The sequence below is a fragment of the Phodopus roborovskii genome, unplaced genomic scaffold, assembly GCF_943737965.1.
Source record: "Phodopus roborovskii unplaced genomic scaffold, PHOROB, whole genome shotgun sequence".
Taxonomy (NCBI): Eukaryota; Metazoa; Chordata; class Mammalia; order Rodentia; family Cricetidae; genus Phodopus; species Phodopus roborovskii.
In genome coordinates this window covers 21,600,955-21,627,295 of record NW_026126469.1, presented here as the reverse complement: position 1 = coordinate 21,627,295, position 26,341 = coordinate 21,600,955, and the positions used below count along the sequence as shown (strand labels likewise).

The following is a 26,341-nucleotide window of genomic DNA, read 5'->3' as shown; positions in this document are numbered from 1 at the left end:
AACTTAGAATTTATTGAGTTACAGTTGGGTTCTACCCCAGTACATATACAAAATTATTTAAAGATGGCTACTTCTGGCCAAGACCCAGTGGCTTTTATAATAACATACTCATACTAAAAATAGAATCATACGCTAAAATATATTTAGAATTAGCAAAGCTAAGCACAGATATTTCTGTTAAAAATAGTGAAATAAATGTTTCAATTATCTAAGTTCTAATAGCAATTATAGAAATTAAAAATTAAAGTCCTACATGTTTAATTCAATAGCAGAAAGTAGTTTTTAACACTAATATGTTTTAAGAACAAACTTATACTTTACAAGGAAAATATTCTTATCCTACTAAAGATTAGTTTTCATATGATGGAAGACAAGTTTTCAAAAGTTCAATTCAGCGGGGTTGATATTAACTCTTTTGGTTTAACTTTTAACTAACATACCTTCTCAATAAAAGGAATCCTTTCATCATTTTGTTACTTGGGGTCTAAGTTGAGAAGAGGTTACTGAGTAGGACCAGCTTTGTTGGCTATTTGCCTCTGAAATAACCGTTAAAAAGATTTGTAAAACCATAGAATTTTACAGATGTTCATTTAATCAATTTCTTCTGAGAGTTTGAGTTTATTGAATTATAGTACAAAGAGTGAGCAACCTCAATTTTAAAAAAAAAAAAAACAAAAACAAAAAAAAACCCCACAAGTTATGCAGGTTGTGTGCCTAAAATCCAGACTTCTGACCAGTCTGTACATTGATTTCTATTGTGACAGCACACTACTCCACGGATGAAATCACATGGAGTACTGCGTCAGCGGGAACTGTGACTCATTTTACAAGACAGGGGTCTCATCACAGGCTTAAAGCACAAAAGAATCTCCCTCCAGTCCCTGAGTTTTCTCAATGGTCCTCAGATGGGGTAGACTAGGCTTCCTTAAACATGCTGATTTTTCCTTTGCAATCACATACTATTCTGTACTTCATATGAAAGTTTATCGTTTTTATGCAATAATAACTTTTAAATCTCCCTACTTGGGGTTATTTTGTTAGTTAACACTGAACTATAATATCCCCAGACCTCTACGTTTTGATAGGGTTTTACTAAGTTACCCAGGTAATCCTCCTACCTCAGACTCTCAGGTATATCTGATTCCACACCTGTGCCACCAGGCCCAGCTATCCCACTAAACTATTAAGACTTTTAAATCAGCTTTTAAAGCTACATACATGTGATAAAAGAAAATTGGTTTTCCATTTGATTTTACACCTCCTTCAAATGAGTAAAACCAATGCTACCAATGACAAACCTTCCATTATTTCAAATAGTAAAAACCATTACCTGGAGGTAGTATTTCTTCTCTTTAGCCACAGATACAAAGGGCAGAATAAACAAAGCTTTCTTCCGCATTTCCAAAACCCGCTTCAAAATAAGTAATTCTGCAACAAGAGTCTTCCCAGCACTTGTAGGAGCTAAAATGTGATTATTCCACACAATTATGACAAAAATTAACATTTAGTACCCTGCATTAGTAAATGTTGTAAGCCATACCCAGTATTACAGAGTCTAGGATTATACATTATTAAAGACTCATCTAGTATTTGAAACAGTAACTCCCAAATGTCCTAGGTTTTTAAATAGTCTCAGAGTAAAGGGTTTGTAAGTCTTTGTATTAGAAATTAATGACGGATATTGTTGGGTACTTCATTAATTCTATAGGTTTCTTTAAGAACTGACTGAATAGCTAAAAGCCCCACTATGCACCTTTAAGATAATACGAGAGGCAGAGATTCAGAGGAGCTATAAGGAAGCTCACAGAAAGAAATTTATGGGGAGAAGAAAGGAATGGCAAGCATCAGAAACACCATTTGCAAAGGCCCAGAGTAGAGCCTGGAATGTCCTGATGACAGTGATTTCATGAGCCTAAAATATAAAATCCTTCAGGAGAGAGAAAATAAAGAAATAAAAACAAAAGTCAGCTTCCCCCTCTGCCTCTCCCTTCAACTTGCAAATTCCTACAGCCAGTAAAATATACAGTTCCCAAATCCAATCAGTCTAACTCCACAGTCTGAACTTATATGTACTTAGTTAATAATTTAGTTCTTTGTTAAAGCCTTAATTAAAAAAAAAAAAAAAAAAATGTGAGCCAGGCACTGGTGGCACACACCTTTAATCCCAGCACTGGGAGGCAGAGGCAGGTGGATCTATGTGAGTTCCAGGCCTGATCTACAGCACAAGTTCCAGGACAGGTTCCAAAGTAATGAGAAACCCTGTGTGTGGGGGGGGGGGGGGGGATGACGGATGACTGTGAATGACTTCAGAACTTCAGAGAAACTGACACAAAGGAACTGTATCTTATATTTGACCCTTAAATCACTGCAGTAAAACAGGTGTAAAATGGTGGCTATCAGAGCTGCCCTTGAAAACCTATATAAATCTTAGGAAGTATACTACATATTGCTTTGTACAAACAATCCTGCTCAAATAGCTCTATTATGAACATACAAAGTTTACACCCTGAAAAGCAACTGAAATCAAATGAGGGAAGAGCAGACTGGCATCCCTCATTACAAATTCACTGGGACATATGTTCATTAAGCAAGTGGAATTTTAACTACATAAATTACCAGTGTCCTTGTTTCCCCTCCTCGACCATATGATGGAACTTTCATGACTTCAGTATGCAAATGATGACACTCGTGAGAATTTGGTTTCTCCCTAAATAAAAGATGCAACCATCCCGATAAAGAATCTCTTACACTAATAACTTTAGTGAAATGAGTTTGCATAAATTTGAATACCTGAATAAACTAGATTCTTTCCTTCCAGGACTTGTCCAAGCAAAAGACACTCTGCCTGCCATTCGAACATCTCTTTTACACCAAAACTATGGTATTTCTCCAGAACTGCTTCAGGAAGTCCCCAGTTTGCCAACAGCAGCTGGTCTATCTGGCCATCAGAAACTCTTTGCTTGCATGTCCCTTTCACAAAGACAAAAACAATTTAATTACCCTCCAACATACAACTTTAATAGCTAGCACTGTACTGCTGGAGTTTCCACATGTTGAAATGAAACTTTAGCACATCTTGACCTCAAGACACTTACAAGAAACTGATCCTGTTCTGAAAGACAGTAGCAAAATTTTATTTAACTTGACAGGATTTTGAAAACTCTTTTCAGACACAAACAAAAATAATGTGCTACACACAATGAATGAGGAGGTGGAATGATAGGGAGGTGGAAGGTGTTCTGTGAGTGATAAAAGAGCATTCATGACAAAGCTATTAGAGAAATTTCTGTTTACATTTTAGTATTGATATGTCTGCCGAACAAAAGACAAAGGATTACGGGATACATTGGTGCAGGCCAGCATTTGGGAAGCAGCAGGATCAAGAGTTCGAGACCCCAGGCCAGCCTGACCTAGCGTAAGCCCTTGCCTCAAAAAAACAAACAAGAATTGGACTAGGATGCTGAGCAAACAATACAGATCCCTTCCAGCTTTGCTCTGCATTCCAAAGGCCTGCATCCTACGCTACACCCAGCAATCTGGTATAACATCTGAAGTTGAACAGGACGTTATTCTAAGCAACCCCTCGACATGGTAACAGGATCTGGCCAACTAGGAAGTTGTTCCTGTGACGTTGTAAAGATCCCAAAACACAAAGAACGCCTATAAAAGACACAGGCAGTGGCAGGCTAAACCACAGTCAGCTGGGCATGCTGGTGGCGGCTAGTTAGGGAGGCAGCATCCTGTGTTGGGAGTCCCAGCCTCGGAAGTGCATGACCCTGGGGCCCATCTCTGTTTGCCCCTTGCCCCGGTGTTGGAGTATTTGCCCCTGCAGCCCTCGGGGCGGGGAGGGGGCATCTCAGGCCGGGTGCTGAGTGATTGCCCCTGCAGCCCCGGTGCTGAAGTGCACGCACCTGCGACCCTCGTGGCCCATCTCTGCCCCGGTGTTGGAGTATTTCCCCTGCTGCCCTCCGGCCGTGGCGGGCCCCCCTGTGCGAGTACCTGCCCCTGCGGCTCTGGGGCCGCGTCCCAGCCCCGGAGGTGGACTCAGCACCGGCCTAGACGGCAGCTGAGGGCTGACACAGCCATCCCCGGCTCCCGAGAACGAGTCGGAGCCGGACGCTGAACGCCGCCGTTTCCCACTCCGGCGCGGAAGACTCATTGCAAACAGTCTTCTCGGTTGTTCAGGGCGCGACACAGTCCCAGAGGCCTCCCACGCGGGAGAACCCCAGCCTGGTGACAGCTGCAGCCACCATCTTCCCGCCTCGGCCTTCAAACTCGGGACTCCCAGCCCGCCCCGGAACCACAGAGTTCTGCTGGCTAGAGTAACCCGACTACCATAGAGTCGTGAGGGAAGAAACAGCCCTCGCTGGTGACTAGCTTCCGGCCTCCGCCGGCGGCTAGAGAGTGAGAAAATGATAGATCGCCCACGACATTAAGGGGGCGCGAAACTTGATGCTGCGTTCATAGATTATCCTAAAAACATTCCTTCTGTTTTTATCCGCTTCTGATTTGAATAGAGAGGCTGTGCTGTCAGTAAAATTAGCTGCCCGTACATGGATTAGGAGAGTACCTGTTTTTTTTTACCTTTGTTTTTGCTTGTTTGTTTCGTTTGGGCTTTTTTCCCCCAGGAAATTATTCCAAATTCTAAAACAGAACTGTGGAGAAATGTGTAAAACAGAAAAATTTAGGGTTTCTGGTAGAGGTATTCTGGCTGTTTGCCTCTTGTGGAATGCATGAAGTAAGGAGGGGGGCAGAAGTAAGGAGCAGATGCCAATCCAGGGTTAAACATTCCAAGCTGTTAATGGAATATAGGTTCCGTGCAGAATTATTTTGGGCTGTCTCGGCCCCTTAAATAAATAGCCAATTGTTTGGTCATACAACCTTGTCACACGAACAGACCCTTAGTTTCCCACCGACTGAAAAGCAAAGCTCAGCATCTGACCCCAACAGCAGAGGTTTCTCTTTATTTGCTTTTTCCATCCTACATGATGTTCCCACCGTTCTATCTAAAAATGTCTTAATTTATAACTCTTGCTATGTAAATGTGTTTTTTAAAAAAATAAATAAAAACCCCATGAAACTTCTACCACAGAAACATACATTGAACAATTTAAATCTGTGTTCCTGGGGGCCGTGGTCACTCATATTTAGTTCCGGAACAAACTGTTTCTTATTCCCTTTTAGCTGAGAGCTGCACTTTAGTGTTGACAGTTAATAGGGAAGGAAGTAGTTCTGCACTCAGGTGCTATTTCAAACATTATATGCTGAGTGAGGGTTGTATGATCAGAACTGGAGATTCCCTGGGCGTTGGTGGCTCACGCCTTTAATCCCGGCCCTTGGGAGGCAGAGGCAGGCAGATCTCTGTGAGTTCGAGGCCACCCTGGTCTACACAGCAAGTTCCAGGACAGCCTCCAAAGCTACACAGAGAAACCCAGTCTCAACTCCCCCCCCCCAAGGGAAAAAAAAAAAAAGAACTGGAGACTGTGGACAGATTCCTTTAACGTTAAAGAAGGGCTCTAAAAGGACATTAGGGGTCAGTGAGAACAGGGAACTCATTAATAAATGTGCTTTGACCAACTTCCTGACATAATTTGGCGCCTGTTAATTGTCTAGTTCCACAGTTTCTCTCACCAGGCCAACTAGTGGGTGTCACGCCTACCCTGAAGAAGCTACAGTCCTAACAGGAAAAGAAGACAAGAAAGAGAGATGAGGTGAATTTAAGTAGCCATTAAAGGACAATATTCTAAAATCCCACCAGAGGGAGACATTACTCCATGAAAGAAACACTTCCTGCTTGTGTGCATTTACTCAGAAAGCACTGGGCATTAGCTATAAACAAGGTAGACCCTGTGTGGCAGGGATGTGGTGTTGGAAGGGCTCTTGCTGTGAAAGATAATGAGTCTAGAGAAGGATTCGGACATTGACTAGATAAATTATAAATTTAAATTGTGACTACGACTCAGGAAGAAATGTATAGAGCACTATCAAAGGAATCCTGACTTATAGTCACAATGGGAATTGTATAGGTCTGCTGTAGTCTGGATGTGGACCTACACAATCTAGATTTAGAAACATATTAACTATGCTATCTTGGGTAATGTACATACCCCCTCTGTGACTCTTTCCATATCCTATGATGGGAGGAATAAGAGTCTATTTGGGTGAATGTGTACACAAAGTGCTGAGCCCAGTGCTATCCATTACATTTAAATATTCTAAGAAGCCTTGGTAATAGTTCAACATTGTAAGGAGGAAAGAATAAGCCAGAGAAATCTTTTATCTTTAGCCTATCCAATACTAACCTATTTTATTACATGATCTTCAAATGAAATCCATTAGGACAATATAGGAAGGAATGGTATGTGTCCTTTAGCTACAAACCTAAAATAAAGTTTTAATTTTATAATTTTACTTTAAATATTCAATATCTGTAAGACTATGGCTAGGTCCTTAGTCTAAAATCTGTGTCCAACTCCCAGCACTGAGGAAGACAGTCTAGTAGACTGAGTCAGTTGAATTAGAAATAATAAACCCTTCCTTACACATGCTGTAAGGATTATACAACTGAGTTTGAGGCCAACATGGCCTACAAAGTAAGTTCAAGGGCAGCCAAAGTAACACAGAGAAACCCTGTCTCAAAAAATGAAAAAAATACAATTAAAGAAATTAAGTAATAAAAATAATAATAAAGCCACATAAAGATGGAAAATACACAGAGTCTGGATACTGTGTTGTCTTTGAATTGTTTGATTACTGAGAAAGGACCAACAGTTGCCAAAACACATTTGATTATAAATATTGCTCAATTAATCCAATTATATATAAATTATAATTTTTTAAAATGCCTTCAATTTTAAATTTAAGTTTAAGGACATGTTACTTTGGAAAAAAGGTTCTGCTTTTGTTTCCACAGTAAATGAAAAGCTATGTATACTTCCAGGATAATATGGTTTGATCTAGCAAGACCTCCTTGATGCAGTGGCCCAGGTGATCCAAATTCCAGCAAGACAAGGCAGAGAACGGCAGGGAAGGGCAGGGTTCCTCCCCATCTGAGCTGAACTGTGGACCACTGATAAACAAGATCAAGTGAGCTAGGAGAGCTTTCTTCTCCAGGAGAATTTCAAAGGACTACACCCATTCATGTCTCACCCAGTCTGGTCCTTGCTGTCATTTAAAATAACCTAACTAGCTAAACACACCCTGAGAGGTCCAATTCAAGAAAGAAACGGAACCGAGCCTTGCTTCACACTCTATTAAGAAGTATATAACCCAGACTCCCTGGAGGGAGACAGTGTTCCCACTAGGAACGCCGTCTCACTCTGGCTTTGTGTGTTGTATGTGTTTATCTGCTATCTGTGCTAAGATAAATCTTCTATGTAGTGGACTGCAAATTTCTTTACTCTTGACAAAAATCGGACTACCGATGGTGCTAGTCCACTACAACTAGATTACTTATTGCTAGATTACAAGTGGTGGGAGGAAGCATCAGAGAAAACAAAATTAAAAGTCAGCAAAGGTATCAAAGTGATAAAAACCACATATCAGACATTGTAGTTTAACAGGGTGAGGTTTGGGAAGTCTGGGAATAGACCGCAATTGAAAAACAGCAAGGAGCCATAATGAGAGTTCCAGAAGAACGGAGTTTAGGATTGTCCAGAATTTTAAAATTCAAGTGCATCCAGATTAAAGACATAAAAGGAAACATAGGTAAGATAAATAAAATAAGTCCTGCTTAGACACTTTTAGATTAAAAAAAAAAATCTATGTTGTGAGAAAAGCATAAGCATATTAAAAATCAACTAGACACTAAAATTACCTCCAAAGAGTAAAACTTTGACCAATAGAAGACTTTTCAAATAAATTAATTCTATACTGGCCTAACCTATTGTTCGAGAAAGAAAATGTAATAAAGGCATTTGAAGAAAGTTTGAAATTATTTATGATTAGCAGACCTTCACTAAGTGGGACATTTCTGAGTCTACATCAGAAAGAAAAAGTTGTCTCATGAGAAAGAGATGAAAGAAACAATGATCAAAGAACTCAGGCATGATTAAACCTAAATAAATATTGCTGGCAAAATAATAGAGCATGAAAGCAAGCTTGATCTAAAATAAAAGGCAAACATAACATGAAAAATTTAATTTGAACATGAGTTGATTGTGTAAAAGCTGAATTTTTATTTGAGGGGAGGAATTAGATAAAGTGAGCACTTGTTTTAATTCTAAAAAGAAAATTTAAAAAAATAAAAAATAAAAAACACTTTGGCAGCTTGGAGAGTTGGACCCAAGGCAGGAAGCCTGTTGTTAAAAGTCCAGTTGATAGATAAGCATGCATTTATGGATAGATAAGAAAACAGAAAAGACAGAGGGAAGGTCACACAGACTAGAACCTACAAAACCACTCAGCAATATAAAGCTATTTTTTTTGCCAAATTTTCCAATAAATAGAAATATGTGTTCTCCAGAATCAAAGCAATCAAGGTGGTCTAGTCTAGCAATGAAGTGTGTTTAGTTTTCATACTTAAATTACATCCCCATAGCTTTTTCCACCTTGTAGAATAAAATCACAATGTCTCACTTCATGTATTAATAATCATACCATCCTACATGAGGTTTAACTAGATAAGAAAGCACTTCTAACTCCCTTCATAATGGAACATGGTACCAGGTGTGGTGGTATATATCTTTAATCTCAACACTCGGGAGGCAAACACAAGTGGATCTCTGAGTTCAAGGCCAGTCTGATTTACAGAGAGAGTTCCAAGACAGCCAGGGATACACAGAGGAACCCTGTCCAAAAAAAAAAAAAAAAGAACATAAGAATTTTGGGGACCTGGTCTCATTATGTAATTTGTGATCCTTTCTCAGCCTGGTGTTGATGATGATGATTATATCATTATTATTCAAAAAGAAGAAAGGCATCTATCGTATGGTCTTTAATAATTTCTCCTCCCAGTTGTGATAGCCAGCTTGTCAAGCTTCACAAAAGTATCTGTTGAGATGTTGACTAAAATCAAATCCTATCTTAATGGCAGTGGGGGCTGACACCTACTTAGTACTGGGGACTGAGTCCAGGGCCTTGCATGTGCTAGATAAGTATTCTATCTATCCCTGAGCTCAAATCCGAGTTGCCCCTCACTTCTCCCACCTCTTCTGTTAAAAACAAGGTCTTCCTAAGTTTCCTAGGCTAGCCTTGAAGCTGCTCTATAGCCTAGGTAGGCTTTGAACTTGTAATTCTCCTACTTCCCATAAGTTACCGAACTAGCTCCTTTAGCACTGTTTTAGAGTTTATTTCACATGCAATTTACACATTTTATTTAGATACCTTTCATTGTTGTGGTGGTGGTAGTGGTGATTCAGGATACCCCTGTGTGCTGGTACTGAAGGCATGAGCCTCCTGGCTTCAGAGGCATTCTTAAGTACTACATTTATTTTGAGGTAACTGAGCATGAAATCATCCAAAAATCAACAGTGGCATTACATTTGCTGTTTGCTTTACATCAGTGATTAATGCTTTCATCTTAATCTTCTATTTTTCCAACACGTTTAGCTGTCTTATAAAATCTCTTTCCAGAGAGTTTTTCAAAACCTAACCTTCCCCATCACCAACAACAATGGTTTGCCTCTTCATTTCACCATTTGCTCTTGGCTAATGTTTGTTGCCCTTTCCAGGCACACCACCACAACACAGCACAGTACCTATGGTAGCACATTTTGCCAAGTATTTCCATTGGTGGGGATCCTTTATTGTTTCTTCATTAACTACTTATTCTTCTGATACAAACCTTGGTTTGGGTTAAAGCAAAGCCCCTGTGAATGAAAGTTCATGGAAAGAACCACGCCTTCCTCTGGACCTTCTTCCAGGCTGGTGGACTGAACAGAAATGCAGTGATTGTAGGAAGATTGGAATGCTGCGGCCAGAGCCAAACGACAGTTTATTTTGGCCTGTTTTCTTGTCTGGAGTAAAACTGGCATGCCATAGACTTTGCACTTGTTTAAAAAAATTTTTTTCAGATGGCACACGGCATGCAAATGTCTGCTTCAGAAAGAAATCTGCTCCACATAGAGTTGATCACAAAAGTTCCACTTCAGCAGGGTGGTGGTGGTGCACACCCTTAATCCAAGCATTTGGGAGGCAGCAGCAGGAGGATTTCTGTGAGTTCGAGGCCAATCTGGTCTATAGAGCAAGTTCCAGGACAGCTAGGATTGTTACACAGAGAAATCCTGTCTTGAAAATTAAAAATAAAAATGTTCTACCTCAGCTTGGGTCTATTCTTCTATCTCTGTAAAGGGATTGCTGAAGGCTACATTTTATTATGTAGACATTTTCAAATATAAAAGAAAACTAAGACAATAGTGAATTCTCATGAGTTTAACATTCAATCTTCACAATTATTTTTTGGAGTTCATCCTGGTGTAAAATGAGTCAGTAATTGGTTCATTTTTTATTGCTGGTTAGGTGTTCATTGGACATGCCACATTTTGCACACTCACAGCACAAGGACATGCAGCCTGTCCTCACTGTTTGGCTCTCCCAACCACTGCTACTATGAATAGTTGGGTACACGTCTCCTCATGGACTTATGCTCTCATTTCTTTTGGGTGGACTTCAAGGAATGGAACTGCTGAATGACTAGGCAAGTTCATGTTAAACTTTTAAAGAAATCACCACATTGTGTCCCCAAAGTATTTTATATTCCTGCCCCAGCTTATGAGGTTTCCAAGTTCTCAGTCTCTCTCCATACACCCTTTAATATTTTTCATGAAAATATTTTTCAAATTTTTTTGTTCATTCTTAACCGGTTTTTCTGTATTCTAACTTTTGAGTTGTAGTCGTTCGATGTTGCTCTAGTTTGCTTTTCTGTTGCTGTGATAAAACCCTGACCTAAAATAACTAGGGGGATGGAAGAGGGGGTTCATGTTAGCTTACAGGCTATTGTCTATCATCAGGGAAGCCAGGGTAGAAACTGCATCAGAAACCGTGGAGGAATGCTGCTTACTGGCTTTCTCTTCTGCCTTGTTTGGCTATCCTTGTTCACATGTGTATTTATATGTGTATTTATAATAAGCCAGATGGACATAGTTTAGATGGTCCCAACATCCAGAGCATCATAATCAGGACGCAGGCAAACATACACCTTCTTCTCTCCACCAGACCTCATCAGGGTATTGATTTTTGGCCACGTGAATGTCACAGGGTTTCTTCCCAGCCTGTTTGATTTGATGGCTCATTGGCTTTGATGTCCACAACAAACATATGTACGCTGGTGTCTTCTGTCGTCTTGATGGCTGACTCAGTGGTCAGAGGAACTTGAAGATGAAGTGGTAGTCAAGCTTTTTCTCCTGGGACCACTATCATCATGATATTAGCTCTAACATAGCAGGGTCTTGGGCTGCGGGAAGGTGGGTGACAGGTGGAACCTCCTTTTGTAGCTGTGGACAACTTTCAGGACCTCCATCTTGGCTTTCAATGCCTTTGCTTTGACTTTGGTCTTGAGGGGAGCCATCTTCTTGTAGTGCCATTTCAGGGAAAGCTCAGCTACCTTTCTCATAAAACCCAAGGACAGTACTGCTTGCAGTGGTCGGGTCCCTCCTACTCAACCAGTGAGAAAATGACTTACAGACTGTCCACAGGCCAATCTGCTGGAAGCAATTCCTCAGTTTGAGGCTCCTTCTTCCCAGGTGACAAACAATCACCACAGGTTTACATCCTTGATAGAAGCTGTTCACCTTCTAAGGGTCCTCTTACACCTCTCTTAGAGCAGGTTTGCTATGACAGACACTTTCAGTTTTGATCTAGTGACATCTTTATTTTTGTTTTGTTTTCTGAGGATTCTTTGTTTGTTTTCTAAGACCCTAATTCCGGGGTCCTGATGGGCCGATGGGAGAGCCCCGAGACACAAACACCAAAACAAGATGCAACAAGCAAGAGGTGTTTATTAAACAAGTGTGCACTCGGGTGACAGCAATCTCGGGGAAAGCTGCACACCCCTCAAAGGGTTCAGGCTCTTTTTATAGAGAAAGACCGCAAATCAGCATACATGCATGGGGCGCAAGGAGATTGATTACAAAGTATGATCTCATGTTTGAGAGGTCAGCCAAGTGTGACCTGTTCTTCTTCAAAGGAAAAACCATCAGAATGACTTGGAAAGTCCCCAGACTGTCTGTTGGCCAGGTATGACCCAGACAGGACTGTTCATCTGGAACCATTTGTTTCAGGGTTGGGGGCCTATTTCCTTGTTGTGGGCCAAGACCTGTGAGAAACTTCTTTCATACTCTGTCTTTCTCTTGGCTGTACATTTAGAGCTTTTAGTTATTTCACAAAGGTTTGATGATTCAGTAACTAACCCTATTTAACAAGATCAGCCTAGCATATAACCACTAGCCCCATCACCATAGTAACCTTTCTTGTTCTCATAATTCCTGATCTTTCCACCCATGTCAACGTCCATTCTTTGTGATTTTCTATATTCTGCTTGCAAGAACTATTCTCCTGCCCCTTTCCTGCATCCTTGCTCTGCAAGCTAAAGTCTTTCAGTTTGTTTGTTTGTTTTTTGAGATAGTGTCTCCCTATGTAGGCCTGCTTGTCCTAGAACTCACCATGTAGATCAGCCTAGCCTCAAGCTCACAGAGATCTGCCTGCCTCAGCTTCCTGGGAGTTAGTATCTGTGGTGATATATTATTTATGATTTAATAAAGCTTGATGAAGGGATGCAAAACCAGCCACAAGGTATAGAGGTCAGGCAATGGTGATACACACCTTTAATCCCAGCAGTTACACTAGTTAGCCATAGAAATTTGGTACACTACACACCTTTAATTCCAGGACTCAGGAGACAGAGGCATATGGATCTCTCTCTGTGAGTCCAAGGCCACCCAGATTTACACAAGATTGAATAGTCTAAAAGAGAATTAGAGGTCAAGCCTTTAATCCCTGTCCTAGAGAGGTATATAAGACAGGAGCCCAGGGTCTCAGGACATTCTGAGGCTTGGTGGAGAGGTGGTGAAGACAGGATCAGCCCTTTCAGCCTGAGGTTTTAATTATGGTGATACAAGTATCAAAACGGTGTGCCACCACATCTAACTGCTTTCTTCTTTGATTCTAAGTGGGCACTTAGTTGTGTTTTTGTTTATTTGCTTCCTCCCCCCCATTTTGGTGAATTTTTTATGGCTTTTTTTTTTTTTTTTTTTTTTTTTTTTTTTTTTGCTTTATTGTCATGTCTTCCCTTCAGGACCAGGACCAAGCTCTATAGCTCATAGTGTTGTCTGGCTCATAGAACACTCTTCATTATCCCCATCACACTTCCCACTATCTCAAGCATTTTCCTAAAAAATTAGTTTACCGGCTGGAGAGATGGCTCAGCTCTTAAGAGTACTGGTTGTTCTTCCAGAGGACCAGAGTTCAATTTCCAGCACCGACACATAATTAACTGTAACTACAGTTCTAAGGGAATCACTGCTCTCTTCTGGCCTCTGTGGGCACTGAACACATATGTACACAGACATGCAGGCAGACAAAATATCCACATGTAAAATAAATAAATCTTAAAAAGACATAATAATAATTATACTAATGTACTTTATTCGACTCTCTGTATCAGAGACTCTTTAATGTGTGTGTATTCCTGTTCACATGTATGTGAGCATACATGTGTTTTCATGTGTGCATGCATGTGTGTTTGTAAGTATGCATGTATGTGTGCGTGTATGTGTGTATGTATGTTGGCCTTAGGTTGCTGTTTCGAATCTTCCCTGACCACCCTCCACCTTATTCACTGAGAGAAGGTCTCAGCTGCATTCAGAGCTCACTGCTATGGGTAGATTGGCTGGCTAGCTTGCTCTAGATCACCTAGCATTTCACATGGGTTCTGGAGATCCAGACTCAGAGCCATCATGTTTAGTTGATTCACAGCAGCACCAACACATAGCACCTTCTAATCCTGTGTTCTTTGGAACTCCAGCACATCCCAAGCAAATGCCCCTTTCCTTTTTTATTCTTTAGGGTTCCAGCCCTGATTCTCATTGCTCTTCCTTTTGACTGCTCTCATGCCCAGTCACAGTGACTGGAGAGAACACTGGTGCTAAAAGTCTGGCTGTTTTCACTCAGATGAAGCCCCAGTTTCCCCTTCTCCTATTTCCATGTCCAGAACAACAGTCAACAGACACAGAAGCAACCAAACCAGATCTTTACAAACAATGATCAAGCCCGCCTTACCCAGAGCATCCACCAGTCTTCCTCTCCCTATTTTATTGTCAGAGTCCTACAGTGCCCCTTCTGTCCACCCTCAGGACCTATGATTGGTCAGGGACTCGATCCTCACAGAGGGTCTTGAGTGAGTCTCAAATGCAGGTGTGTTCACCACCCCCCAACATTGGAAAGGTTCATGGTCTCTGCTTCTATGTGCTTTGACACCTATGACATAGCACATGTCATAGCACATTCACACATATACAACTCTCCTGGTGAAGGTGAGATGGCCATTCTTTCTTCCATATCTTTCACATACAAGCTATAAGCCCTCACAGGGGTTCTCCCTCAGACCCTGTACTGGCCCAGTGGTAAGTCTGTTCTGACTGAGTGTAGTCTAGCATAACAAACCTAGGCTTTGCAGCCTGCACTCATCGTCTGTCTATCTATCTATCTATCTATCTATCTATCTATCTATCTATCTAATACATGAGTGCTCTGTCTGCATGTATACCTTTCATGTCAGAAGAGAGTATCAGATCTCACTATAGATGCCTTTGAGCCATCATGTGGTTTCTGGGAATCGAACTCAGGACCTCTGGAAGAGCAGCCAGTGCTCTTAATTTCTGATTCATCTCTCCAGCCCTTACTTTTTTTTTGAGACATGGTCTCATAGCCCTGGCTGGCCTCCAACACATCACAGAGACCCATCTGCTCTGTCTCCTAAGTGCTGGCATTAAAGGTGTACACTAATATCTGGTCTCTATCTGTCAGTGTTACTTTGATTTCTGTGGAATAATTACTTTTGTCTCTTAGGATAGCTCAGCAGGGCAAGATCAGCCTCAGGACTCTCAGGAGAGAGGGCTCCTAGAAGGCCAGGAGACTCCAAAGTTCTCCTCCCCCAAACTATCTTAAACTTTTGATCAGTAGGACAGCAGACTTGGGTCATTTACTTTAAATAATTGGAGGCTGTAAGCTTCGATTTAGTCATAATCTTTAGTTTGAAGGCTTCCCACGGGGGATTTCTAGTCAAAATCTTCGAGGGAATCACCATTGCCAATGATTTTAGAACAGTGTGAGAGTTCAGACACAGGAAGAGCTGGAGAAGCCAGCATAGTAAGATACAGATTTTTGAGGAAGCAATGTCTGGGGAAACTTGACACATCTTTTAAATGGCACTCAGTACGTTTTCTAGCTGTAACAGCTTTAATAAATCATAAATAATGTATCACCATATAGCTGAACAAACAACATGCAGAACCAGAGGCATTTTCAGTGCCTGTGAGGGAAAAAAAGGAAAATTTCTCAATAAATAAAATACTGAAAAACAAAATACAAAAGGATTTGACTAAAAAGCATTTGGGGGTCATAAAGTAATAAATTTTATAAGAGATATACAAAATACATTCTTCAGGCACAATGGAATGAAATCAGAAATCAAAAGTAGGAAAAAAACCCTGGGAAATCATGAATGTGGGGGTATTAAACAGTGTACTCTTTCAAGAAAGCTGGAGTATGCTTTGAAATGAATGAAAAACCAAAGCACAACCACCCAGAGTGTCTGCCACCTCCCCAGATCAGCTCTCCGAAGAAAGTGATGGCTGCTAAACCTGCACACAGGAAGGATGCTAGCATGGGCATCTCATTGGGGAAATATGTGGTTAGACAGAGATCAAGAACTACAGAAAATGACAATAGGGATGATTAACTCATGAAAGATACAATGCTGACCTTACATATTGCTAATAGCATATATACCCCAATCTGTATGAAGCCAATGTTAACAAAAATTTGGAGAAACTTGAACAAATATAAAACCATGATGCAAAACTCTCACACAGCAGTCTCCATAACTAAAAGGTCAAGTAGGTCACAATTTTAGGTGAGTGGAAAATATTTAGCTTCATAATTAATGAGGTTGATGCAATGGAGGTATGCTAGTTTCCATGCACAGATGTAAAGAATGCACATCCTTGGGGATGTAGCTCAGTTGGTCTGGCACGCTTGGAGCTCCGGGTTCCATCTGCAGCCCTACCAAAGTGGGCATAGTGGCACACACCTGAAATCCAAGGACATGGGAGGTGGAAGCAGGAGCATCATGAGTTCAACGTGATCATCAGGTGCGTAGTGACTGTGAGGCCAGCCTGGGCTACATGAAACAACAGTCCAGAGCAGACCCCACACTGAAGAGCAGAGGGGCAACACAAACAAGACATGATGGGGCTTCTCACAAGAAGAAAGCTCATAGTTGGGTGAGTGGAGAAGCAAGGGAGAACAGGGTGACGACGGGAGGAAGAGACAGGAGAGGGCAAATGATCAATCTACATCATAGGAATTCTCAAAGGACTAATAAAATAGGATATATATATATATATATATGTGTGTGTGTGTGTGTGTGTGTATGTGTGTGTATGTATATATATATATATGTAAATATATATATACATATATATATATATATATACTTTTCAAGCACACTAGAGACCACAAAACCAATCTCAACTAAATGAATAACACATATAGATAGCATTCATTAACCACAGACAGCAAAGTTAAAAGAAACTATCACTCGTCCCTTTACTTAGAAATTAAAATTAACTGAGGAAGGACTGGGGTTGGCAAGGCTCAGGGTTCAACCCCTAGTATCACAAAAAGAACTGATCAAGGAAGACACTCTGATTTGGACAGCCTAGGAGCATACATAGATAGTAACCCGAACCAGCATGTATTGGAGGAAACTGGTAGGTACCAAGAGGTATTGAGGCATTTGTTGTCCTCTGCTCTGTAAATCACCACAAAGACCACACAAAACAGTCTGTAGACCTGGAACAGGTTCAGGAAATTTTTTTGGTTTTGAACTTCTAGTTTTCTATAGACTTTATTTTTGTAGACTTGTTTTAGTTATGTGTGTATTATAGATACATATATGTTCATATGGGTGCCTATGGGGGCAAGAAAGGGTGTCATATCCCCTGGATTTGGAATTACAGGTAGCTGTGAGCAGCCCAATACAGACCCTGAGAACCAAACTCTGATCCTCTACAAGATCAGCAAGTGCTCTTAATCTCTGGTCTTCCTAGCCTTCTTAATAGTTTTAGCAAGATTTTGCAGAAGGTACAGAGAGCCCCACCATGTAACCCCTACTCTTCTATAGCCCCAGCTTCCCCCAGAGAGCATCTTTTACCAGAGAGACACATTTGATATGATGAACCTACATGGATGTAGCCTTATTTGAATCTATCCCTTACACTGCCTTTACTCTCAGTGTACAGACTGTGGCTCAGGGAAAATATATAGCTGTGTGTATCTAACATTGAAACATCACACAGAATAATTCTGCTCCCTTAAAAGTCTCTCCTGTGCCTTTTCATCCCTCCTCCCCACTCATTTGACAATGGCTAATCCTTTTAGTGCCCCCAACATCTTGCCTTCAAGTCAACATTTTTATCTGAGGAAACCAGAAGAGCAAAACAAAGTGCAAAGGAGGCAGAAAGAAGCAGGTATAGACTACAAGTAGATGAAATATGGAACAAGTAAAAGAATAATGAAACCAAACTTTGGCTCTTTGGGAAGACTAAAGTGCTAACAAATAAATAGTCTAACTGACCGAAGGAGGAGGGAAGAGGGAAGGTAACTAGAAATACTGAATCATACATGAAACAGGAGCTGCTACCACTAATTTCACAGACGTTAGAAGCATTATAAAGGAACCCCTACCAATTCATATGCCAACAAATTAGGCAACTTAGATGAAATGAACAAATTCCTTGAAATATGAATTCTGCAGTTAAGGCTAGACAAGTTAAAAGATTACAGAGGCTTCCCACAGAGGAAAGCCTAGCCCCACATGGTTTCTCTATTAAATACTACCAAATGTTTAAATCCTTGATGTGTCCTCCAAAAATCAAAAAAGGGATGTGATGGCTATTCTTAGTCGTTAACTACATATAGAATTAACTAAAATCCAAAAATACTGGGCATACCTTTGAGAAATGATTTTTTTCTTTTTTTATTTAATTTTATATAACAAAGTCCAATTAAATGAAAACAAACATTTATACACAATATTTGGGAATTTGGGCGTCGTTCTTTCCAAACTACTTCCTGCTGGTAAGGGGCGCTGTCTTGGGGGATTCGAAGAAGATTCAGATATCCTGGCTGTAGTCTGTAGGGCTGTTTAGTCCAGCTGTTTTGAATGTAGGGATTTTTTTTTTCTTAATTGGGTCATTTGAAGTGGGAAGATCCACTTCTAGTCTGGATAAAGACTTAACTTTAATCTAGATCTTTGGAGGTGAGAAGACTCACTCACCTCTGACCTAGGCTACCCCTTCTGCCAGAAGCCTATATAAAGGACACTGAAGAAGGAAGCTCTGTCTCTCTCTGTCTCTGTCTCTGTCTCTATGGCTCTCTCTGCTTACTTTCTCCTACCCTCATTAACAAGTTCATTCCATCACTGGCATTAGAGCCTACTTCTTCAGGATTCTGGTATATACTGAAGACCAGCTGGGACATCAGCATCATGTACTGAATAAGGACTGGATTCCAGGCCCTTCCATACACAGGCAGCCATTGTTACATTAGCTGAACCACAACCTGTAAATCCCGTTTGTGTGTGTGGGAGCATGCATGCATGCGTGTGTGTGTAGACGGATGGATGGATGGATGGGTGAGTGGGTGGGTGGGTGGGTAGGTAGATAGATAGATAGATAGATAGATAGATAGATAGATAGATAGATAGATAGATCCAGTCTATAAGTACTGTTACTCTAGAAAACCCCAAAGAATACACAGGAACATTCCCCAACTTGCTCTGTGATACAGTACTGCCCCAATATCACACCAAGCAAAAGCATCCCAAAGAGGTTACAGGCTAGGTGCAAAAATCCTCAATAAAATACTAACAAATCAAAGCCAACAAAACAGATGTGCTGGATAGTTTTATGTCAACTTGACAAAAGCTGAAGTCATCTGAGAGGGAGCTTCAATTAAGAAAACGCTTCCATAAAATCAAGCTATAGGTATGTCTGTAGGGCATTTTCTTAATTAGCGATTGATAGGGAAGGGTCCAGCCAATTGTGGATGGTACCATCACTGGGCTGGTGGTCCTGGGCTCTCTAAAAAACTAAGCTGAGTAAATCATAATGAGAAAGCCAGTGAACAATACTCCTCCATGGTCTCTGCATCCGCTCCTGCCTCCAAGTTCCAGCCCTGTTTGAGTTCATGTCCTGACTTCATTAGTGATGAACTGTGATGTAGATGTATGAACCAAGTAAACTTCTTTATCCTCAACTTGCTTTTGGTCACAGTGTTTTATCATAGCTATAGAAACCCCAACTCAGACAATGGAGAAAGAGCTATGTACCAGACCAAGTGAGGTTTGCCCAAAAACAGAAGTTCAGTTTAATATACAAACACCAAGCAACACGGTACAAGAAGTATAGAATAGTTATCTGGTAAAAATCCACCACCTTTCATGCTGAGAATAGTCTCTAGACTAGAAAAACAAAACAAAACAAAACAAAACCTACCAACACCTCCCACACCCTACAACCTGCCAAAAGTTGTTTGAAAGATTCCCAAACAACTTATACTCATCTGTGAAAAATTCCACAGGTGACTTGCCAACAAAAGAGCCTGCTGTCCAGGACACGTCAGGGACAGTCCCTGTTGCCACCCCTGTTCAACTTAGAGCAAGACACTTCAGCCTAGGTTAAAGGTGATGGAAGGAAATAAAGGACAACCAGTCTGGAAAAGGAAGTAAGAATACCTCCATTCACAGGCATTATCTATAGACAACACTAAGGATTCCACAGGAAACTGTAAAACTGCATGTTACAAATTCAGCCAAGTTTTATAATACAAAATGCATGCAGAAAATATTATGATTTCTATTTCCTGGCTTTTCACCTAGATGAGTTTACCTACAAGAATGAATGTACACTGGGGAATGGGGGAGGGAATTTCAGAGACTGTGCATACAGCAGATCTAAACACCCCTCTTTCACCTCAAGATATATCCACTAAGCACTTTGTATGCGGTAGACATTATTCACCTACTATTTTTCCCCCTCAGAAAAAAGTTGGGAAGAACTGTTTTGAAGTGGTTTAGATAATGACTACCAGGCTATCAGGTGTCTTTCTTCTGGATTTAGGCCTTGTGATTATGGATGAGTAGTTTACATTCCCTGATCCTCTCACCTGTAACAGGAGGGAAATGTATTAAATGAAAGTCAACCCTCCTATTGCCTCTAATGCTCTTCCCTTGGACTTAACTCTCTGCTTGGTTTCTGAATGACAAACTCTTTCTCTCCTAGCCATCTGGGAAAGACAAGAACCAGAGGAGGACAGATACTGAAGAAATAGGAGCATGACACCATGTCACCTGCACAAGTTGCTGTTGTGAAATAATATTTTAAGATGTGTTGCATTTGTTTATGCTATAGAACATGTGTTTCATTATGTAAAGATGTGTTGCATTCTTTTATGTTGTATTTGTTTAACTCTGTGAGGCTGTGTTACTTTGCCCGTCTAAAACATATGGTTGGTCTAATAAAGAGCTGAATGGTCAATAGCAAGGCAGGAGAAGGGATAGGTGGGGCAGGGAAGGAGAGGGAATAAATAGGAGGAAAAATCTGGGAGGGGAGATCAAGGAGAGAAGAAGAAAAATTTCAGGGGCCAGCTACCCAGATACATAGCAAGCCACAAAGAAAGAAGTAAAGAAAGACATACAGAAATTAGAAAGATAAAAGCACAGAGGCCAAAGATGGGATAATTTAAGTTAAGAAAAACTGGTTAGAAATAAGCCAAGCTAAGGCTAGGAATTCTTAAGAAAGAATAAGACTCGACTACTTTGGGGACTTCTCAGAGCAACTCTGAACACAGGAGAACTGCCTATCCACACAGGACCACCCATAATTTCCACCAGCTTGGTCTCTGACCCCCACCTCCAGTCCTCTGCTGGAATCCTGGGCCCCTCCCAGAGATCCGCTTATCTCTGTGGGTCCACTCTGAGTTCCCACCACCGGCAAGATCCTTGACCCCCAAAGCAGGGCCTCTGCTAAAGAAAGAGGCCTCAGGTGGAGAGTGCCAGTTCCCAGTGAGATCCAACTATCAGTGCAGAAACATCCCAAGTATCAGCCCAGCCTTTGTCCTCTTCCACCAGCCATTGTCTAGAGGTGAGTCTGGGCCCAATTGGGGCAGCCTCTCCCCCTCCCCCCGAACTCCCTGGGTTGGCCCCTGGTCACTCTGCTCCTGTGTCCCATCCCCATCAAGAGCACCCTTGGAGCTCTGATACACCCCCACCCATCCTCACCGAGAGCCTGCTCCCCCCCCCACCCTGTGCCCTACCCTGCCCACTGTCCCACTGCTCTGGTTGAGCACTGGGACAGAGGGTGGAGCCAACAGTCCACACTACTTCGGGGACTTCTCTGAGCAATTCTGAACACAGGAAACCTGCCTATCTACGCGGGACCACCTGCTTGGTCTCTGACCCCCACCTCCAGTCCTCTGCTGGAGTCCCGGGACCCTCCCAGAGATCCGCCTATCTCTGCGGGACCACTCTGAGTGCCTGCAAGCATCTTCTACTGGATCCTCATCCCTGACCCCATCCCCGGGTCCCTGTCTGCAGAGAGACCTCCTAGAGAGCTTGAACCACCCAGAGCTAAAGATATTGAACCTCTGACCCACATAAGCCCACCGGGGAAGTACCATAGACAGAGGGAGAGAACCCACCAACACCTACTGGAAGAAGCTATGGGAAGACGGCAATACAAGAGAACACCTAACAACAGAAAGACAAGCATGACACCACCAGAATCTAGGGAATCTACCCCAACTAGAATGGAACACAACAACAAAGCAGAGGAAGCAGAAGGGTACGACTTAAAAATCACCATCATAAAAATGATAAAGGCCCTCAAAGAAGATGTGAGAAAATCCCTTAAAGAAATGGAGGAAAAAACAAACAAAAAAGTGGAAGAAATGAACAAATTCCTTAAGGAAAGTAAAGAAAGTACAGAAAGCCAAGAAAAAACAATTAAGCAGGTGAAGGAAACAGTTTCAAGACTTCAAAACTGAAATAGAGAAAATAAAGGCAACACAAACCGAAGGAATGCTGGAAATAGAAAAACTGGGCAAAAGATCGGGAACTATAGACGTAAGCATAACCAACAGAACTCAAGAGATGGAAGAGAGAATCTCAGGCGCAGAAGATAAACTAGAAGAAATAGATTCATCGACCAAAGAAAATCATAAATCCAACAAATCCTTAACACAAAACATCCAGGAAATGTGGGACACCATGAAAAGGCCAAACCTAAGAATAATAGGCATAGAGGAAGGTGAGGAAGCCCAACTCAAAGGTGCCGAAAACATATTCAACAAAATCATCGAGGAAAACTTTCCCAATCTGAAGAAGGATGTGCCCATGAAAGTACAAGAAGCATACCGAACACCAAATAGGCTGGAACAAAGACATATAATAATCAAAACACCTAGCATACAGAATAAAGAAAGAATATTAAGGGCAGCAAAGGAAAAAGGACAGGTAACATATAAAGGCAGACCTATCAAAATTACACCTGACTTCTCCATGGAAACCCTCAAGGCCAGAAGGTCTTGGATAGATGTTCTACAAGTATTAAGAGAACATGGATGCCAGCACAGGCTACTATACTAGCAAAACTCTCAATCACTATAGATGGAGAAAACAAGATATTTAATGACAAAACCAGATTTTCCCAATACGTATCTACAAATCCAGCCCTACAGAAAGTATTGGAAGGAAAACTCCAACCCAAGGAAGGTAACTACGTCCACAAAAATGGAGGCAACAGATAATCTAACTACACCAGAAATCAAGGGTGAAGCAGAACAAATATATTCACAATACCACTGCCATCAACGAACCTAAAACAAACAAGCATCAACAATCAATGGTCCTTACTCATCCTCAACATTGATGGTCTTAACTCACCTATAAAAAGACACAGGCTAACATAATGGATACGAAGAAAGAATCCATCCTTCTGCTGCATACAAGAAACACATCTAAGCTTCAAAGATAGACATTACCTCAGGGTAAAGTGTTGGGAAAAGATTTTCCAATCAAATGGAACCAAGAAGCAAGCAGGCGTAGCTATCCTAATATCTAACAAGTTAGACTCAAACCAAAATTAATCAAAAGAGATGAAGAAGGTCATTTCATATTCATCGCAGGAGAAATCCATCAACACAAAGTCTCAGTTCTGAACATCTATGCCCCTAATACAAAGTCACCCACATTCGTAAAAGAAACACTACTAAAACTCAAAGCTCATATAAAACCTCACACACTTATAGTGGGAGACTTCAATACATCACTCTCAACACTAGACAGGACCACCAATCAGAAACTCAACAAAGAAACAACAGAACTAACAGAGGTTTTGTCTCAACTGTGTTTAACAGACATCTATAGAACATTCCATACAAACACAAAAGAATATACCTTCTTCTCTGCTCCACATGGAGCCTTCTCTAAAATTGACCACATATTAGGTGGCATAACAAACCTCAACAGATGCAAGAGAATAGGAATAGTCCCCTGTATCTTATCAGACCACCATGCTTTAAAATTGGAATTCAACAACAACACAAATAGCAGAAAACCTGCAAATTCATGGAAACTGAACAATGTGCACATGTACCACACCTGGGTCAAAGAAGAAATAAAGAAAGAAATTAAGAACTTTCTAATATTCAACGAGAATGAGGATACAATATAACTAAACTTATGAGACACCTTGAAAGCAGTGCTACGAGAGAAGTTCATTGCACTAAGTGCCCATATGAAGAAAACAGAGGATAGTCACATAAGAGAATTAACAGCCCAACTGAAAACCTTAGAGCAGAGAGAAGCGAATTCACCCCGTAGGAGTAGATACCAGGAAATAATCAACTTGAGGTCTGAAGTCAACAAAATAGAAACCAGGAAACAAAAAAAATCAATGTAACAAAGAGTTGGTTTTTTGAGAAAATCAACAACATAGACAAACCTTTATCCAAACTAATGAAAAAGCAGAGAGAGAACATGCAAATTAACAAAATCAGAAACTAAAAGGGGAACATAACAATGGACACAGAGGAAATCCAGACAATTTTCAGGTCATACTTTGAAAATCTGTATTCCACAAAAATTGAAAATTCAAAGGAAATGGACAAATTTCTGGATAACTATCACTTACCAAAATTAAAACAAGAACAGACAAACAACTTAAATAGGCCTATAACCCACAATGAAATAGAAGCAGTCATCCAAAGCCTTCCAACCAAAAAAAGTCCAGGGCCAGATGGATTCAGTGCAGAATTCTACCAGACATTCAAGGAAGAACTACTACTACTACTACTACTACTCAAACTGTTCCACACAATAGAAACAGAAGGTTCTTTGCCACAATAACCTTGATACCCAAGCCTCACAAAGACACAATTCAGAAAGAAACTACAGACCAATATCCCTGATGAACATCGATACAAAAATACTCAATAAAATACTGGCAAACTGAATTCAAGAATACATCAGAGAAATCATCCACCATGACCAAGTAGACTTCATCCCTGGATTGCAGGGATAATTTAACATACGAAAATCTATCAACGTCATCCACCATATAAACAAACTGAAAAAGAAAAACTATATGATTATCTCCCAAGATGCTGAAAAAGCCTTTGACAAAATTCAACACCCTTTCATGATAAAGGTCTTGGAGAGATCAGGGATAACAGGAACATACCTAAACATAATAAGAGCAACATACAGCAAACCAACTGCCAATATCAAAGTGAATGGAGAGAAACTTAAGCCAATTCCTCTAAAATCTCAAAACAAGGCTGTCTTCTCTCTCCATATCTCTTCAATATCGTACTGGAAGTTCTAGCTAAAGCTATAAGACAACAAAAGGAGATCAAGGGGATCCAAATTGGAAAGGAAGAAGTCAAACTGTCTCTATTTGCAGATGATATGATAGTTTACATAAGCGACACAATAAACTCTACCAGGGAACTCCTACAGCTGATAAACACCTTCAGCAAACTAGCAGGATACAAGATAAACTCAAAAAAATCAGTAGCCCTACTTTTTTCAGACAACAAAGAGACAGAGAAAGAAATCAGAGAAACATCACCCTTTACAATAGCCACAAGCAACATAAAGTATCTTGGTGTAATGCTTACCAAACAAGTAAAAGATTTATATAATAAAAACTTTGTGGCTCTAAAGAAAGAAATTAAAGAAGATACCAGAAAATGAAAAGATCTCCCATGCTCTTGGATAGGTAGGATAAACATAGTAAAAATGGCAATCTTGCCAAAAGCAATCTACAGATTCCATGCAATCCCCATTAAAATTCTTCACTGACTTTGGAAGGATAATAACCAACTATATATGGAAAAACAAAAGACCCAGGATAGCCAAAACAACCCTATACAATAAAAGAACTTAAGGAGGCATCACCATTCCTGACTTTAAGCTCTACTACAGAGATATAGTTCTGAAAACAGCCTGGTATTGGCACAAAAATAGACAGGTAGACCAATGGAATCGAATTGAAAATCCTGATATTAACCCACACACCTATGAACACCTGATTTTCGACAAAACAGCTAAAATTATACAATGGGGCGAGGACAGCATCTTCAAAAATGATGCTGGCACAATTGGATGAGGGTGTGTAGAAGAATGCAGATAGACCCATGTCTGTCACCATGCACAACACTCAAGCCCAAATGTATCAAAGACCTCAACATCAATCCAGCGACATTGAACCTCTTAGAACAGAAAGTAGGAGGTTCCCTTGAACAAGTTGGTATAGGAGACTGCTTCCTGAACATAACCCTAACCCTAACCCTACATAAAAGAGGAAGCCAATATTGGTTTGAAGAGAAAATTGAACCCAAACAAAGGTCTAGAGAACTACAAGACTGCCGCCATCTAACAATATGAGCATCCGTGGAAAGGCTACCATAAATGCCCTTCCCGGATAGTGAGATCAACAACTAACTTATCCATGTAGCCCTCATCTAATACCTGTTGGAAACAGGAGCAAACACACATACATAAACACTGAGTTGAACTAGAATCCAGATGCAGAGGGAGAGGACAAGACCAGGCGGCAGA

General features: G+C 40.8%; 1 protein-coding gene across 1 annotated transcript in view; it reads right to left on the bottom strand.

The window, feature by feature from the left end:
* The window catches only part of Polq (DNA polymerase theta), a 91,703-nt gene extending 87,409 nt beyond the window's left edge, over positions 1–4,294 (bottom strand). The window contains exons 1-3 of the mRNA XM_051191449.1: positions 4,000–4,294; positions 2,791–2,970; positions 1,331–1,461 (exon numbers count right to left, since the gene is read on the bottom strand). Coding sequence (XP_051047406.1) covers positions 1,331–1,461; positions 2,791–2,970; positions 4,000–4,159 — 471 coding nt within the window. The 5' untranslated portion in view covers positions 4,160–4,294. The remainder of the gene's footprint in view (positions 1–1,330; positions 1,462–2,790; positions 2,971–3,999) is intronic.
* Positions 4,295–26,341: the final 22,047 nt, after the last annotated feature.